The 16,185-nt window shown below is 44.9% G+C and overlaps 1 protein-coding gene across 8 annotated transcripts in view; it reads left to right on the top strand.

Moving 5' to 3' along the window:
* The window catches only part of SH3PXD2A (SH3 and PX domains 2A), a 245,885-nt gene that overhangs the window by 146,048 nt on the left and 83,652 nt on the right, over positions 1 to 16,185 (top strand). For 6 of the 8 annotated variants that reach the window (XM_041717165.2, XM_041717164.2, XM_012574636.5 and 3 more), the window contains one exon: positions 6,989 to 7,017. In XM_041717165.2, coding sequence (XP_041573099.2) covers positions 6,989 to 7,017 — 29 coding nt within the window. Of the gene's footprint in view, positions 1 to 6,258; positions 6,445 to 6,988; positions 7,018 to 16,185 lie in introns of those variants that run through there. The other 2 variants (XM_072931222.1, XM_072931221.1) reach the window with 2 other exon arrangements.

Here is a 16,185-nt window from a genome sequence, read left to right as displayed (position 1 = left end):
GAAGAGCATTTTGGGGGTGACATTGTTAGTTCCATGCATGCTGTGGTGGAGGGGATGGTATCCTGCCTCTCGTGAACAGGCACAGCCCAGCGGGCCATGGGTGATGCCTCCTTTGGGGAGGTCACCCATAGGGACTGGGAGGTGGAGGAGACAGGGGCCAGGCACTACTCTGGGCAGAGGTAGTCTGACACAGCAGATGTCCCCAGAGAGGGACAGCAGTAGGACTGTTTGGGCTGCAGTTTAGAAACCCAAATGGACGATGTGCTTGCTAACCAGAGATTGGACCCACATCTACAGAAATGAGAATTTGAGGCACCCACTCTCAGGGAGGGCTCAAGAAAATGAAGTAAAGATTCAAAGCCTGTGCAGACTTCTTAAGCTCTTAATCAGATTCATATGATGTATATACAAGCTCATTAGCCTGACCAGTTTATAAGGTACATTTGAATTTATTACTCTGATACTCAATACTTAATTTGTAACTGTGATTAGATGCATCTTTTAAACATGTTGTATCTGCATGTAGCTGTTTGTAATAAAATTCCCAAGTGAATGGCATAACTGAAAAACCTGCATATGAGAATGATTAATTTTTATTAACTTGTTTTTATCACTCAGCATTTCTGCTATAAAGGCTATAATAAAGTGACACATGCTTAGTCATTGTAAGACAGAGATAAATTTGGCCTCCCCACAAGGGACAAGCAGGGTCAGTTTATAGGAGGTGAAGAACACCTCCACCCAGAGTTCTTGCTAAGGTAAATAAGTTTTTCTGTCCTGTGGTGAAATTTGCCAACTGTAAGAATAAACAAGGTAAATCAGAAACAGATGAGGATGTGACTCTTAAGCTAGACCTTGTTTTTATACTTCTTTCTAGGAAAAACTTGCTATAAACATTTGTGCTATCTTTTTCAAGGCTGCTGAGGCCTTGCAGAAGAGGATCACAGGGCGTTAGCTCATTGCTCCAGTGCTCTGCAGCTCCCAGCCTGCGCTGAGCCATCTCTCCCTGGTGCCGGAGAGGCTGGGCTTTGCTGTCAGAGCACCCTGCCCTGTATCTCACAGCCTGGTGAAATGCTGAATGTGCATTTTCAAAGCTCTGTCTTCTTCCAGGAGGATAATTTCATCATAAAAATGTAATTGTGAAAAATGCAAGAGGCTAATTCTGCATTTCTTTAGCCTGAGCCAAATAATAAAGTTGCTCTCTGGAGCCAAGCAATCAGCTTCACTGCTGAGGAATCCTGGGACAGAAATCTGTGGCATTTCTTCCTCATTTAGGGAAAGGGTTCGGTGCCTCATAGCCATCTCTTGTCCTTCTAACATCCATTCTACATAAAGAGAGCTCAAGTGCTGTGTGGGGCTAATCTCCAGGATAAGTGCAGAACAGAGGATACTGCCTTTCCTTGTCCTGCATCTCTGCCTCATAATAGAAATCCATGGGTTCAGGTATAGGGAGCATTGCTGGAGAAGAGACAACATCCATCTTCTTCCAACCTTGGCTTCTTTGTGCAAGCTAAGGTTACTGGTATATGGGAGATCTCTTCTGCACTTAATAAATAAATTTTCTAGTGTTGTGCTTGGAGCTTCACAGGGAGAACTTTGGTTGAATTTTAAGTTGCTGGGTTCAAGCAAGCTGTCAGAAGTCACTAAAGCACTAAATCAGGATCTCCATTTGGGTCCTGATCAGCCAAACGGGGCCACTTTTGTTATGGAATGCAGAGAAAGTCACTGCAGCCTAAGCAGGAGTATGTAGTAATAAAGTTGGGCTGTTTGCTCTGCAAACATGCTATAAAGACAAAAGAAAGGTGACAGAAAGGCAAAATCCTCTCTTTTGTTTTGTCCCTGTGTCTTAAGGATGTGATTGCACAACAGTGGCTTACCCCTCTTAGCAGCAGCAGAGGGCAGATCCAGCCAGTGAGAAACGCCTGGTTGGAAGTCAGGTCCACAGATTCTCTTCTTGCCCCACAAGTCCCTTTTGCTCGAGGGAAGGAATTCTGGAGTCTTGGGACCACCACAATGGGGCCCTTTCTCACAGGGCTGGAAAGCTCGACCTCTGCTCAGAAAGGACAGATTCATGTTGGAGAGGGCTCCACAATGCAACGATTTATATCAGGAAATGAACAGAATACTTTCTAAAAAAATGAAGAAGAAAGAGGAAAAAAAGCCTTCATCTGTTTCTTTGGCTCAGGGAGGAGATCAGCTGTGGTTTCATGACATCAGAGGATGGAATGCTGTAGGGGGAAAATGTATAGCTGTGTGCATCCATCTGTTTGAGTTTCTATTCCCAATGCATAACATACAGAGTTAATTTTGCTTAATTACATGTCATATGGGTCTCAGAGCTCAGGGGAATGGAGATGCCTTCATGCACATGGTTCAGCTTTTGCACTCTGAGTATCATGAGTACAAATTTCAACCCTGCACTCTCCATATAGCTCCAGTGTGTTTGGATAATATTACGGTGTTAGGTGCTCCTCCAATCGTAGTCCTTGGTGACAGGCAGGTGCCAGTTTTCAATCACACTTGGTTTTGGGCCTTGTCTCAAATAGAAAATGTTAGTCTGGCTGTTGATGAAAATCAGGATCATTTTGAGACACAAATGTATTCTCAAGGATCTAATTTCTGTGCACATAAAGAGTAGTAGCAAAGTATTTTTGTATTGGTTTACTTTAAAAATAGTCTCACAGAATCTGACAGCAGTGCTAAGAAAAAATAGTTTGTGAAAAAGCCGTCTTCATTTCTGACTGCAAACTTAAGTGTTGGGAAGGAGAGAGTGGACTTCCTTGTAAAAATATTTCTGTGCTTTTAATCTGCCTGGCAAATCATTGGTGATTAAATGATAATCTGAGTTGTTTGCTTGAAATGTCATATATCTCCACCAAAGTCTACCCACACCACTAGAGACATTTAGGAATTAAGGAGCCTGGGAACAGAAATAACTACAATGTATTTAAACATGAATTAGAAAAAGCCAACAAATACAGAACAATTTCAATTTATGTATTAAAATACTCTTGAGGATACAGGCTGACCTCTATTACTCAGGGTTTGTCACTGTCTCATCTCCTTTGGACAGCAAAGACTGAGAAAGAGACAGAAAGATGATTTACTCTCCTTTAGCTTCTGTCTCGTCTGCTGCAATGTCTCTGTGCAGCTCCCGCAGCCGTGCTGCTCCGTGGCTCTGACAGCTCCCATGTTTTGCAGGCACTGTTTTCCCTCATAGCTGAAACTCATGGTTGTCTGAAATCTCTACTAAATGAGTTGAAGCCGAGCCTTGCTTTATTGACAGGCAGAGGCCCCGGGCAAAAGTGTGACATATCTGGGAAAGGAGGAATCCCAGAGAGTGAACTTTCTGGGTCTGCTGTCCCATAGCAAGGGGAGAAGCTTTCAAAAGATCCTTTGCACCATGGGTCCCACAGGGATGAGATCCCCTGACTGAACCCATCCATACCTCCAAGGGAAGCTGGTCCTGCGAGAGGCTTCTGCAGACTTGCCAGATCTCCACAGGCGATACAGGAGAAACCCTCTGGGACAGATATAAATCAAAGTGAATTAGAAAATAGATAGGCACAACTGTCGCCAATGCACCTAGTCACCTCCAGTCATCTCCACTTGGAACATTTCTTAGTCTCTATTGAACAAATGTCAGGACACTCCTCACTTTTTAAAAAATTTTCTGATTGAGCCACTGTTTGTGTGTATCTTGTATGTATTTAGATAGATCAAAACACATGTGCACACACATCAGTGCTTATTAATTCTCACTGAATACAGCAGCAAAGTCAGTCCCTAAAGATGTGCCATAAAACTTTTCCATAACATTAATACAACCATCATATTTAAATTAGATTGCAAGTGACATATTAATTCAACATAAGATCTTTTTATGATTCAGAAATTTCCAGACTGACTGTGGACAGCTTAATGTGCTAACAAGGCACTCAGCTTTATAGCAATGTTCGTGGTCCTCCTTTCACATTCATTGCTAGATTTCAAATTAGTAATGTTATCCTGGGGTAATGCTGATGGGAAAGGAGATCCAGCTTCCCTCTCCTTTGTCATTGAAGGAGAGTGTATCCAGCTTGTGTGACGTGCTTGGCACCAGCTATGTTTTAATACCATTAGCAGCAGGAAATATTTTCCTTGCCAGTAATGAGGCTCAGCATCAGCTAAAGGTGGTGCCTCACAGAAAGACTTTAAACAAATTTGCTAGATTCTAGCTCAGAAAAGGCTAGAAATATGCTATTTTTGAGATAGGTGTTTGTTCAGTATGGAGTGATCCTGGATGATGAAGAGACCTGCCAGAGCTACTTTTAGTTCCACCCGCTGCTTTCATTATTATTCTTGTAGCTATGGTTGGCAGTGGAGTTAGGATGGTGGTGTCTGTTCTCATAGAAATGGAAGAAGAATGGAAATACGTGTGTGTATAAAGATGAAAAGATAAAAAGAGCAAGAGCTGAAAAGAAAGTGAGCTTCCCTGCATAGCTACAGATATGGCATTGATTGTACTTTTCCTTGGAAGGTTTTTCTTCTGCAAGACCACATTTTTTGTCTGATCTGAGGGTTAACGGTGTGCCAGGTGCAGTCTGGGCTGCAGGAGATCCTGGAAATTGTTACAGTTAAGAGAAACCATTAAATAATTTCCTTTATTGGTTTGGAGACATAAACCAATACTTCAGCCTCACACTAATGCTTCACTGGAAGCAGTGAGGCTGAGAGGTATTAACCTTATATATCATCACTTGGGAGAAGGAAGATACATCAATGAATCATATGCAGGATAGTAAGACATTAAAAAAATTAAACAAGGAGTCAGGCAGGGCTCCTTGCTGCTGCTGCTATTGCAAAGCAGCAACACAGGATTTCTTCTTTAGCAGAAAAGAGGTGAAGAATATGTACACAAAGAGCACTTTACACAGCCAGAGAGATTATTTGCTATATCTTCTTTGCTTTCTATTACTTTTACTGTCCTTGCTGGGAGGAACAAGTTTTGGATTTCAGAGTTTTACTGTGGAGATGAAGATTTTATTTCAATTTTCATTTTGTTTGATACTGCTTTTCCCTGACTTAATGAGTGAAATATGGATTTACAAAAAAGTAACAAGACAGGGAGACATGGGGTACCTGTTTTTTTTCAGGAACTCCAAAATTAGAACCCAATTAAAACTGACTAAAACTTACAGAAAGACTAAATGAAAAGAGAAAGCTAGCCCCACAGGTTGTTTGGCGCTTTTTTTTTTTTTTTTTTTTATTAAACCTTGTTAATTGGGTGATAGTAGCAATGCAAATAACTGTTTTATATTGATAAATTAATTTCTTCTAATTAACTATCAATCAATCAATCATTACCTCATTTCTAATCACATGAATTGAGTTCTGCATCACAGGAGAGCTGTATTGACAGCTCCACAAAGCTCCAGACTGGTGTGGGAGCCAAGCTGGGGTAGAGGACTTAATTTTGGGGATTGTACCATCCCTGGCTTGGTCTGAGGGATCTCTGTTTCAGGCACCATATAGCAGGAATTATATTTGTATATGATATCACTACTGTAGAAGAAGCAACTTATTCATGAGCAGTAGCATCATCACATCAAATACAGCTGCAGATATGGCTAAGAAAACAACCATTTAATTGAAGGAGAAATGACACTGGGAAATTAAAGGAGGGTGCAAAAAATTCCCAATTATTACTCACTGGAAGCAAAGCCTAGACATGTAAGGCATGGGATGCACACAAAATTCTAGGAGAAACAGAATTTACAGGTAGACATAACTCTAGCCTCAAGACAGCTAAATAAACAGTTTGGGACAATCCCTCTCTGATCCTCTGGAGGATGGAGCAAGAGACAAAACCCCCACTTCTGGCAGCCCAGTCCCCCAAAATGTAGAGGCGCTGCCCACCCCTGTGGCGGGGTTGCTGCGGAGAGAACCTGCCATGGGGCGATTCTGGCAGCACGGGCTCTGCCAGGGGCTGTGGCTGCGGCGGTGCTGCCCTGCCCCCTGGCACTGCCCCCTGGCACTGCCCCCTGGCACTGCCCCCTGGCACTGCCCCCTGGCACTGCCCCCTGGCACTGCCCCCTGGCACTGCCCGCTCCTGCCCTGCCCGCTGGCACTGCCCCCTGACACTGCCCGCTCCTGCCCTGCCCCCTGGCACTGCCCCCTGGCACTGCCCCCTGGCACTGCCCGCTCCTGCCGGGGCTGCGGCTCTCAGGCTCCGCAGGGCACCGCGGGGAAGCACGGCCATAAACCAAGCATTTTTCGTCCTCAGTTTTGCTTATCCCGAACCAGTTCTTGCAGTTCCTTCTGTAATTTCTTCCCCTCCCATAGCAGTTGTCTGGGGTTTCAGTTGTTCTGCATAAGTAGAGGTGCCAGCACCCTTTAAATCACTATGGAAAAGTAAGGGTGCGTGTACTATCCTGGAAGAAGGAAGAAACTACAAAGTTTGGGGTTTGTTTTGATTTTGTGGTGTTTTGTTTTTTTTTTTTTTTTTTTTTTTTTCTCCTTGTGCTTTCCGAGTGCTTGTCAGAGATTACTAGGAGAGGACTGGAGGTTATTCACAAATTAATTAGCCCCGGGACTGCCAGCCACGCCAGCTCAGCCTGGAGCAGCCGCATCCCTGCAGCAAACAGTTCACATTCCCCTTCCTCTCCGGGGGCACGCTAAGGGTTAATCCAGTAGCTGTGCATTTAATAGCACAATTTAAAGGGGAAAGAATGACACCCCTCTCCCCTGCCTCGCTGGCTGTGGATGGTTCGCTCTGCCGGGCTGATCACATGCTCGCCAGCCCCCGGTGCTGCAGCAGCCCCCGCCGGTGCTGCCCGGCCGCCCCCGGCCCCCGCCCGCCCATGCCCGGCCGCCCTCACCTCCGCTCCGAGGGAGGGAGGGCACAGAGCGAGCCCTTCAGCGTATGGGTGGGAATTTGGGAGGCACCCGTTCTCTCTGCACCGTTCCCAGCTCTAACCATGTCTATTTGTTGTTGTCTTTTTTTCAGGGACTATGGATCTTCAAAGAGAAAATCAGGTAAGACACCAGGCTTTTTTATATGCTGCATGATTCTAAAGAGGACCTTACCCCCTGCTTCTCTCCTTCTGTGGCATTAAATTGTGTAGCAGATTAACTTTTTATTGCTGAATCCTGCTGGAGATAAGCATCAGTTTCTTTCCTTTGCACTGGATAGAAGAAATATATCTGTATGCTATATAGTTATATATGTGTATCTATATATACCTCATATAGTATTGCAGTTAAAATGACTGCTCTTCTCTAACTGTATTTATACATATCCATCTCCAATGTGAGATGATAATTGTATTACATTTCTTTCTTTCTCATTGCAAATGGTCAAAATGCAGAGTCAGAGTTGGGGTTCTTTTCTGGAGAGGAAGGATATCTTTTTCTGTCCTGATTTGAATCTTTTGTCATGCCTTTCCAAAAGGCTCTGGTGAGGCTTCTGATGCAAAATTCTTGTCTCTGGGTTTGGGCTGCCTCGAAGGCTGTATAGCTCAGTGTTTTGTTCTTAAAATCCTAGATTGAAATGTCCTATAAAACCCCGATTTGAAACTATATAAATCCAATTTTTCCCCTCCCCATGTAGCTCTTAGTGATTTTTACAGATGTGTTTTCAATAGCGATGTGCAATTATGGGCCTCTGGGTTTGGCTGCTCTGAGCTGGATGTGTCAGGCTTTCTATTTTTTAATATTTTTTTTTTTCCCCCTAAGCACCATTGAGCACCTGCAACTCTCATTGACTTTGTTTGGAACCTTGGATGCTTCAAATTGCATTCAGGGTATCCAGAGAAAAGCCTTTCAAACCAATACTAACTCCTGGAAAACTCTGGCCTGTGTGCAGGGAGAGGATGATTTTTTTTTTCTTTTCTTCCTGCTTTTTAAGATGATAAAGAAACACTGCAGTGGCTTCTTCTCTGGGAGGGAAGGGAAGATGAATGTAATATACTGGACTGCAATGAATATCACTGTCTAGATTGATTTGTTGGATAATTATGAGGGCTTTTAAGCTGCCATCCTGTAATAAGCTAAGTGATGCAGTAAAGAGAAGCTGTTGCTTAACCCTGATGGCCTGTGTATCAACTGGCAGCTGCCTTTGCAGGCCAATACTTTTGGTACCTTTCCTTCAATCTCCCCGAAGTGGGCAGTGGTAGTGAAGAGGCAAGCATGGTACAAGGTGCTGGTCCCACAAATAAGCTAGGGCACGCTTGGTCTCCTTAATCTCCTGCAAAGCTTCTGTCTGGGTTGCACTTCTAGGATTTCTTAAATGCACTATTAAGGAAAGTGTGTGTTCACAACAGCCTGTGAATTAAATTGGCAGCAGCACCTTCTCTAGAGGGGCTGACCATAAATAAAAAGGTCCCAGTGACTTGGTAGAAGGCAGAGGTGATTGTGGGAATTCCTGGCTCGGGGGTTTTGGGCCGTGTAAAAATCTTTGAAAAACTTCTTTGCTGAAGTCTCTGGGGCAACCTGATTTAGCACTGACCTAGAAGAGCAGTAGGAGACCCAGAGAGCTTTGGGCTCAGTGCACCAGTTTACATGAAAGAGTTGCAATTTGTGTGCAAGAGATGCGAGGAACTGCTTTGGGAGTGGAAGGAAACTGCTGCCTCTCCATTCCTGTGGCTCTGGGGGCAAGTTGGAGCTGATCTGCTGTGACATCATGAGAAAAGCAATTGAGTCAGTGTAGCTGAGATGCCATTTGTGGATGCTCTCCACTGCTGGACTCTTTAGCCCCCTGCCCCGAGGACCTCAAGGGACGTGGTCATTCATCCCTGCCAGGGGCACTCAGGTTGGGCTCCCCCCTTTGGCTGTCCCAGCTCCTCATGTTGCCAGATCTCCTCTGCAACTTTGTTTTGGTGCTGGGCCATTTGTGCAGCCAGGGCTTGGAAACAGTGGAGCTGAAGGACACTCTTTCTCCACTTACCCTGTACGAAGAGGAATGTGAAGCAGTGCTACAAACAAATTGAGATGCATAAAGGGACTCTGTTCTCAGCCATCTTCTTGCATGATTTTCAAATGGCAGAGGAATGCTTCCTTCTATTTGGTGTTGGATGTTGTGGGAGTGTGCATGCAATGAGCAAAGGAATATGCCAAGGGTATCACCAGTTACAGCCTCTAACAAAGATCAGCTTTATGACACTTGAAAAAGGGATGGGGTAAATGAGCACAGATTTTCAGGATTGCTGTGATGGTCTTTTAAGATAACAAATAGCTTTGAAATGCAGTTTCTTCCATAGGTGCAGATTATGGAACTACTGCATCTTTAAACAAGAGACAAATAGGTATTTTTAAATGCAAACACCTCCCAGCAAATGAGGCTGTTGGGTGTGAGCACAGCTGTCCCACACTGTCCAGGAATCCCACAGCTGCTGTGTCTCAGGCATGTGCAGGCATGACACGAGCATGGCCGATTGCAGAAACATTCAGAGAATGCCTCAGACAGCCAACATCACCTCTACCCTGACCTCTGCCTTGCCAAAGTGAGTGTCTAACCAGTCCTCTGCTCACCCCTTGGAGCAGGGAGAAACTGGATAAGTTCAGAGTTTAACAGAGTTATGGAAACATTTACCGCTGCAGTTGATGCTGGTTGTAAACATTTGAGACCTTCTGAACCAAATGCAATAGCGTGGCATGTCCTTAGCTAAACAAAAGGGAGTCTTGTGCTGATCTGGGGCATCTCTGCATGCCAGCCCTGAGCCAGGCTTCCTCTTGTGCAAAGGGCTGTGTAAACACACAGCCTTTTGCTTGGATGTGATCTAATTATAAATGCTTTAACCTGCAGCCAGCTCAGAGACCTGGGGCTCTGTGAAGGCACAGATGTTTGCTGTGGCCTGAAATGCCACATGTGCTGTTACCTTGGACTTGGGGGGCTTTATTTGACACACTGCAGAGCTTCTCAGAAAGCTGCCTTCGTGTTTCCAGGCAATTGAATTGTAGCTCTATGACCATCTGTCATGCTGGAGAGCCCTCAGTACAACTGTGAGGAGTGGCTACCATGGGCATATTGTGTACACTTGCAACAAATGGTCTCTTCTTGGTGCACTCAAAGACCCTCTGCAGCAAAATGGGAAGGAATTACTTTTCAAACTCCAATTTGTCAGTTGTGTTAGCTAAGTGAACAGCTACTCATTTGTCACTCAAAATAGGCATTACTTCTATGCTGGCATCCATTGTGTGTTTTTTCTGTCCTCAAATAAAAATAAGGGTAGAATTGCTGCAAGTATTTGTATGGATATTTGTATGGTACATTACAAGGCACAGATTAGGTTAATCCATTCTGCAAACCCTACCAGCTACCATCTGTGCATGAACTAATTAAACCTTGAGATATCTGCTAATCCTGATGTGGTTTATAAAACCAGTTGGAGTATGTTTCTCCCCAAAGAGATCATTGTGTCACCCACTTTACAAACCCCCTTGCTGACTAGAGAAAGCTGCAGACTCCTGGAGTAAGAACTTTCCCCCTTTCTTGGATCTTTCTTGGCTGGTTTCATGCCAAAGCAGTCAGATCTCGGTCACAAAGCTGAAGCAAGCATCTGGGACCTGCTGTTTGGTGGCAACAGGGAGCTGGTGTGGGCTTCACAACTTTTCTACACCGAGTCTCAGTGCTTCTCAACTACTGAGAGAATTCTCTTTGCAAACTGTGAGGTCAGATCCAGCACAAGAGGTGCTTTCAAAGTGATCTCTGCCACCTGCCTTGTAGGTGAGCAAGCCCTTGTGGTCACAGCTATCCATGTGCCTGGGCAGGAGCACTGCTGGCCACCCCCTTCTGAAACCATAACCAAACTGACTGTCCCTGCTCTGACTGCCCACCTTGCTGCTGGGGGCAGAGCTGGCTTCAAGCCTTTGCTTGGTGGCTTCCTCTGGCACCTTGTTGCTGTGCTGTAGGATGCTCCTCCAAGTGAAGAGGAATAAGCTTTAATAATGTGGAAGTTATGGCTCCATCAGTCCTGTAGTGTTTCCTTTCCCTCAGTGTTCAGATCCTGTCTGCATCGAGCTGGCTGTGCTTTGGCTGAGTCTGGCAGCTGAAGTCTATTTTAAGTAGTAATTGGGCACTTAGAATATTAAGTTAATGATTTGGTTCAAGCCAGTGTTGCCTCAGGATGCTGATGAGGCTTCCTTGAATGAGTAAACTATCTTTCAGCTCGGTTTCCCTGTCCAATTTTTGAACTAGCAAGATTATGGCTACACACAGCCAACAATCACTGTTTCCTTTCCCTCCTGCAATCTAAAACTAGGAAGGATATATCTGCTGGCAAGTAAATAAAAACTTCAGAGTCCTTTGGAAGATGCTTCACAAACTTTTTATAGAAACATCTGTAATGCTGTCTTTTCCCTCAGTGGGGAAATTACTAAGCAGAGGTGAGAGAGTTTCAGCAATGACAGAAGTGGGGCCTCAAGTGAGAAACAAGCAGATTGTTGTAAAAAAATCAAGGGCCCTCGTGGCTGATCACTTTGTGGGATGCTGCCTAGGAATTATGCGTGGAGCTGATGGCTAAAGTTGCTTCCTTGGCCTAATTCTTCATTGCTACAGAAACTTTCTTTCTTGCCCTCAAGCATTAAGGATGTGCACTCTGTCAGCTTCAGGGAGTTGCCTTAATTGCTATTTCTTTGCATTATTTGGGATAGTTTTTTTCCTGCTTCATTTGTAATTACCAAGGGAAATGGCTCAACTTGTGGCTTTTTCTGTCCTTAGAGCCTAGCTATGCTCATCACTTCAGAGCTTAACCTTTCTAACCCTGTCACTCTGCATGGGTCTAGCCTGCACTTAGAGTTCCAGAGCATGCCTTGTTCTCCCTTTTTTTTTCCTTTTAATAAATGAACTTTATTTTCTTGGCTTAGTCTGAGCTGCCTTCTTTAAGACAACGTGCAGAAAATTAATAGTGTGTGCCACCCCTTCTGTGCTTAATCATTCAATGGGGTCACAAATGTGTGAGCTCCCAGCTGGACAGCAGGGCTGTGTGGCTGGAGATGGTTTTACCTGTTTCAGGACTCAGGTGGTGACCCTGGGAACAAAGCTCAGTTAATAACAATTGAGTGTGCAGGTCTCTGCCAACTTCCCAGGCCTGTGGCAAGCATTTAGCTACACAAAGGTACAGGGCAAGCTGGGAATGTACAGCCTCCAGCCCTGGCAGATGTTTTGTAGTATTTGTGGGAAATGGCTGCAGTAGAGGGAGAAGGAAGGACTGCTCCAAGAGACATATAGTGTTGCCTTTCCTTTACTTTAAGGTTGCTGCAGTATTGATGAGATGTCATCTGGAGTCGTGTTTAGTATTAGAACTGGGGGATGCCTTAACTAATCCAGCTGACTGTGACATCTGTCTCAGTTTTACCTTCTCAGTCAGAAGAACTCTTAAGCCTTTTAACTGGGTTCTCAAAGAAGCCAAATCTAAGTGTGCTACTAAAGAGGCTGAAAAATCCAATTAACCACTGTGGTCAATCCCAGCATGAGGCAGTGCTTCTTCTCTCAGGGTGGTGACTGCAGCAGATGCTGGGGACTACCTGCCCCAAGCAAGGACTTGGTCATTGCTCAGTGCATCTGAGTCCAGGTGGTAGCAACAAAGTTAGAATGTGTTTTTTAACTCCAATGTTACTTTGAGTCATTCTACTCTTATGGTGTTTGTCTCTGAAGTCTGTCTCCCTAAAGCTCTGAAAGCTTTAGCTTGGAAGCTTCTTTTTTAAGGTGGTGAATAGAGATGCAAACCTGTCCAAGCCCATGGCAAGGTCCCAGGAACATCTTAAATCATGTAACTTGGTGTCTTAATCCTTGTAAGAAATCTGTGGTATGACATGATCCCTGCAGACTGAGGCATGTGCTCTTGTTTGTATCCTGATGAATCACACGTGTGCACTGTGCTCCTTGCATTGTTTCCTACAATTAGGGCAGGAACAGGGATGGTGGACTGGCTCCTTGGTGCCATTTGGCCTGTTTATGTGGATGGCTGGGTGAGATAGTTTGCCAGTCACTATTTTATAACTTCACAAGCATGCACTGACAAGATTGCTCTTCATCAGAAATCGTGATCTGTTCCCTCATCATACGATTAACCTTCTTGGCTGTATGTACTAATTACTGCACGGAATTTAAAAACAGCAGATTCTGGCAGAACATCTTGGTTCTCATAGCTGCTGCTTTTTTTTTTTTTTTCAGGAAGATAGAGGATTTAGTAATAAAAGAAAGATAGAGTAGGCAAAAGCATAGCAGTTAAGGACCAAACAAATGTTTTCATTTAATTACTGGAGATATACATCTTGGGCCTGGCTCTGGAAGAAGTTAGTAGTTAATGATCTCAATGTGCCTCTTGAATTCAGTCATCAATAACAGAGCTTCCTCTTCTCATGACTGAGAATTATTTTTCCTCAGGTAGTGAATTTGCTAAACTTCTGATACATTTATTGGCTTTTGCTTGATGCAGTTATTCCCCAAAGACCGAATTTTCTTTTCTGACTTTTTTTTTAAGAAGACTGTAAGTCTTTTTTTTAAACAAGTTTTTCATATAGTTAGAGGAACATCAATTCTGTCGGTTTGTTTTTTTTTTCCAAGGCAAGACTGCTGATTCTGTGCTCAGGTGCACTAGGAGAGAGCAGAATTTGAGGAGGAGCTGCCGCTAAGTCAGGCAGATTTCATGTCCTTGCAGCATCTGTGCGTGAGTGACCCAATTCTGCATCTTCAGTCAAGATGTGAATCTGTCCACTCCAATCCCACGCTCCAAATCCAGTCTGCAGTGTTCTGGCAGAAGGAAGCTGATCTCACACTTCTGCTTGTACACCATATTTTTAAAGTCACTGCTTAAACTGAAGTGCTTTGGACTTCTGCCTGAGGCTACTGACGAGGAGAGCAGATAGGAGACTTTATTCTGCACTGCTTCAGTTTTCTGCTGACAGGACATGTGGCCCATTAGATGTATAGGATCACTGTCATCTTCTGGGTGGCCCATATGCTGGGGTGGAAGGAAAATGGGATAAGAGAGAAAGAGATGTTTGTATGTTGTGTGGGTTTTTTGTTTTGCTCCTCGGCTTTTAAACTGAAGTGTGGGGACAGGGTGCAGGATTAGGGAAAAGAATGTGTTTGTGTTCTTTGCCGTTCCCAGTTCAGCATCAGTGCTGCAGAGAGCCCTGTGTCCAGGAGAGAGGGCAGGGAGACTGGCTGCAGGCAGGGCTGGAAAAATGAGGTGTGGCTTGAGCACAGCCATGGTAGAACAGTTTGAACCCTGCAAATGCCTCAGAGAGTCTTCAGCCAAGCTCAGAGTGCTTTGGGTACCTTAGAGGATGTAATGGCATTTCTCTTGGTTTTAAGAAATTCTCTGTTCCCCATCTGCTCCTGTTCTGCCTCCATCTTCTGTCTGCCAGTGGCAGATGGTATTAACGCTGCCTGCGTGGGTTTTTCCTCTCTTGCACAGAGAGTACTGGTATTTTGATTTTGGCACACTGGATAAGGCAGGTGAGAAGTACATTTGGGAGCTGGAGCAGAGGGTGATGATCCTCAGCCACTGCAGGAATCTGTATGGGGCACAGATGGGTCTGGCTGGCTCAGAGGAGCAGATAAAATCTTCCCTGGGCATTTTGGGTAACTTAGTCTCATGCTGGTGAACACTCTGTCTTCAGATTCTGAAAACCTGGATGTAGGGTGTGTGTCCTTAGCCCGTTGAGAGCACTCACCCCTAAAATAGCACTCTCTACGTGCATCCAGCTTTGTGTGTGGCTTCACACCTGTCCCATTCTAGCTGGCCTGTGTCCAGGCTGCGTGACAGCACAAATCCTCTCTCTGGTTCACTCTGGATGGAGTGGCTCACCCAACCAGAATGGCTGGAAGCATTACTTCCAGAGGTGTCCAGCAGGAGTTAGAATGTATGCACTGATTATTGGCCAGCTCTGCCTGGACACGCCAGTGCTGCTGAGTGTTCTGTGCTTGGCACCATGGCTCCTTAACAGTTGGGACTTGACTCTTGCACCATTTTTTTGAGTCACACATGAATCCCAGCATGGGTACATCCCTGTGAGTTTCCAAGTGCAACGTCTGGGGCTTTTTTGCCCTCCTCCTTGGCAGTGCTGGAGGCTGTTTTTTTTTCTCAGAAGGGTGATGCTCTCAGTTTGTACAGCTGTAGATGTGGATTAGCATTCAGATATTCTAGGCACTTCCCAGCAAAACTTGGAGCTGGTACAAAACTGTATGTGCAGGGGCTGTACCACAGGGATCATGTGGGAAACAATCCCCACTTGCCATGTGGAAAGAGTTAATGTGAGCAATGGCTGCCAGAACAAAAACTAAACAGTCCTGGATAGTTCTGGGTCTGCGAATGGGATTAAAATGGGGTTTTACAGAAGTAAACAGAGTGGAAAATTGGGACTAAGTTTTCTTTGTGTTTGTACTTTTAGAAAGGATGAAGGACTGGATGAGGCTGTGAAAATGCAGCTGTGAGCGTGTCACTGTGCAGTTTGTCAAGCACACGATCCTCTGGCCCCACTCCTCCGTTCCAATTCAGGAAAGGGCTCCCTGGTTGTGGATTTCTCCCCTGCAGGAGTGAGTTATCCAGATGATGAATTTCTGAGGCACGCTCGAGTCACGTGAAAGCCAGATGTGAGCGTTTTCCAAGCAGTGTGTGTGGGTCTAGCATGCGCCAGGCTACGTGGCAAGTGGACGTGGTCTGAGGTTGGTCTGCAGCGTGGAGGTGCTGGGGAGGTGACGAGCCTGACAGCTCCCAGTGGGATCATTTCTGCCAGGGAAAGAGGAAGGTGCTGGCTGTGCTCATCACTGCAGCCCAGCACCTCTGCCCCCACCCCCCACACTGACAGGCCCTCCCCTGGCTGCTCATGATGAAGCTGAACTTGGTGAATAAGACTAAAATTAAAGGCCTTGTTTAATGTCTGCTGCCAATCCTCTTACTCAGATACTTTAGCTGGATTTGCATGTTTGATAATCTACTAGTCAAATATTTTTTCAAGATACAGCCCTCTTGAACAGATGGCATGGGGAGTGGAGGTGATATTCGAGTGTACAGAAGAGGAGATATCTCTGCAGAGATGAGAGGTTTACTTTAAAATACAGTCTCCTATTGGGGAGAAAAATAATATATGTGTATTCCCTCAATGACTATCTTCAAATACTTGCTTTAAACAGGATGCATCAGCTTCCCATGGACATAAGAGCAAGGAAAGTTTATTTAAGCTACCCTGGTGTGGAAC

This window comes from Taeniopygia guttata, chromosome 6, assembly GCF_048771995.1.
Source record: "Taeniopygia guttata chromosome 6, bTaeGut7.mat, whole genome shotgun sequence".
NCBI lineage: Eukaryota > Metazoa > Chordata > Aves > Passeriformes > Estrildidae > Taeniopygia > Taeniopygia guttata.
The sequence above is the reverse complement of the archived record's forward strand: the minus strand, read 5'-3'. Positions and strand labels throughout refer to the sequence as shown.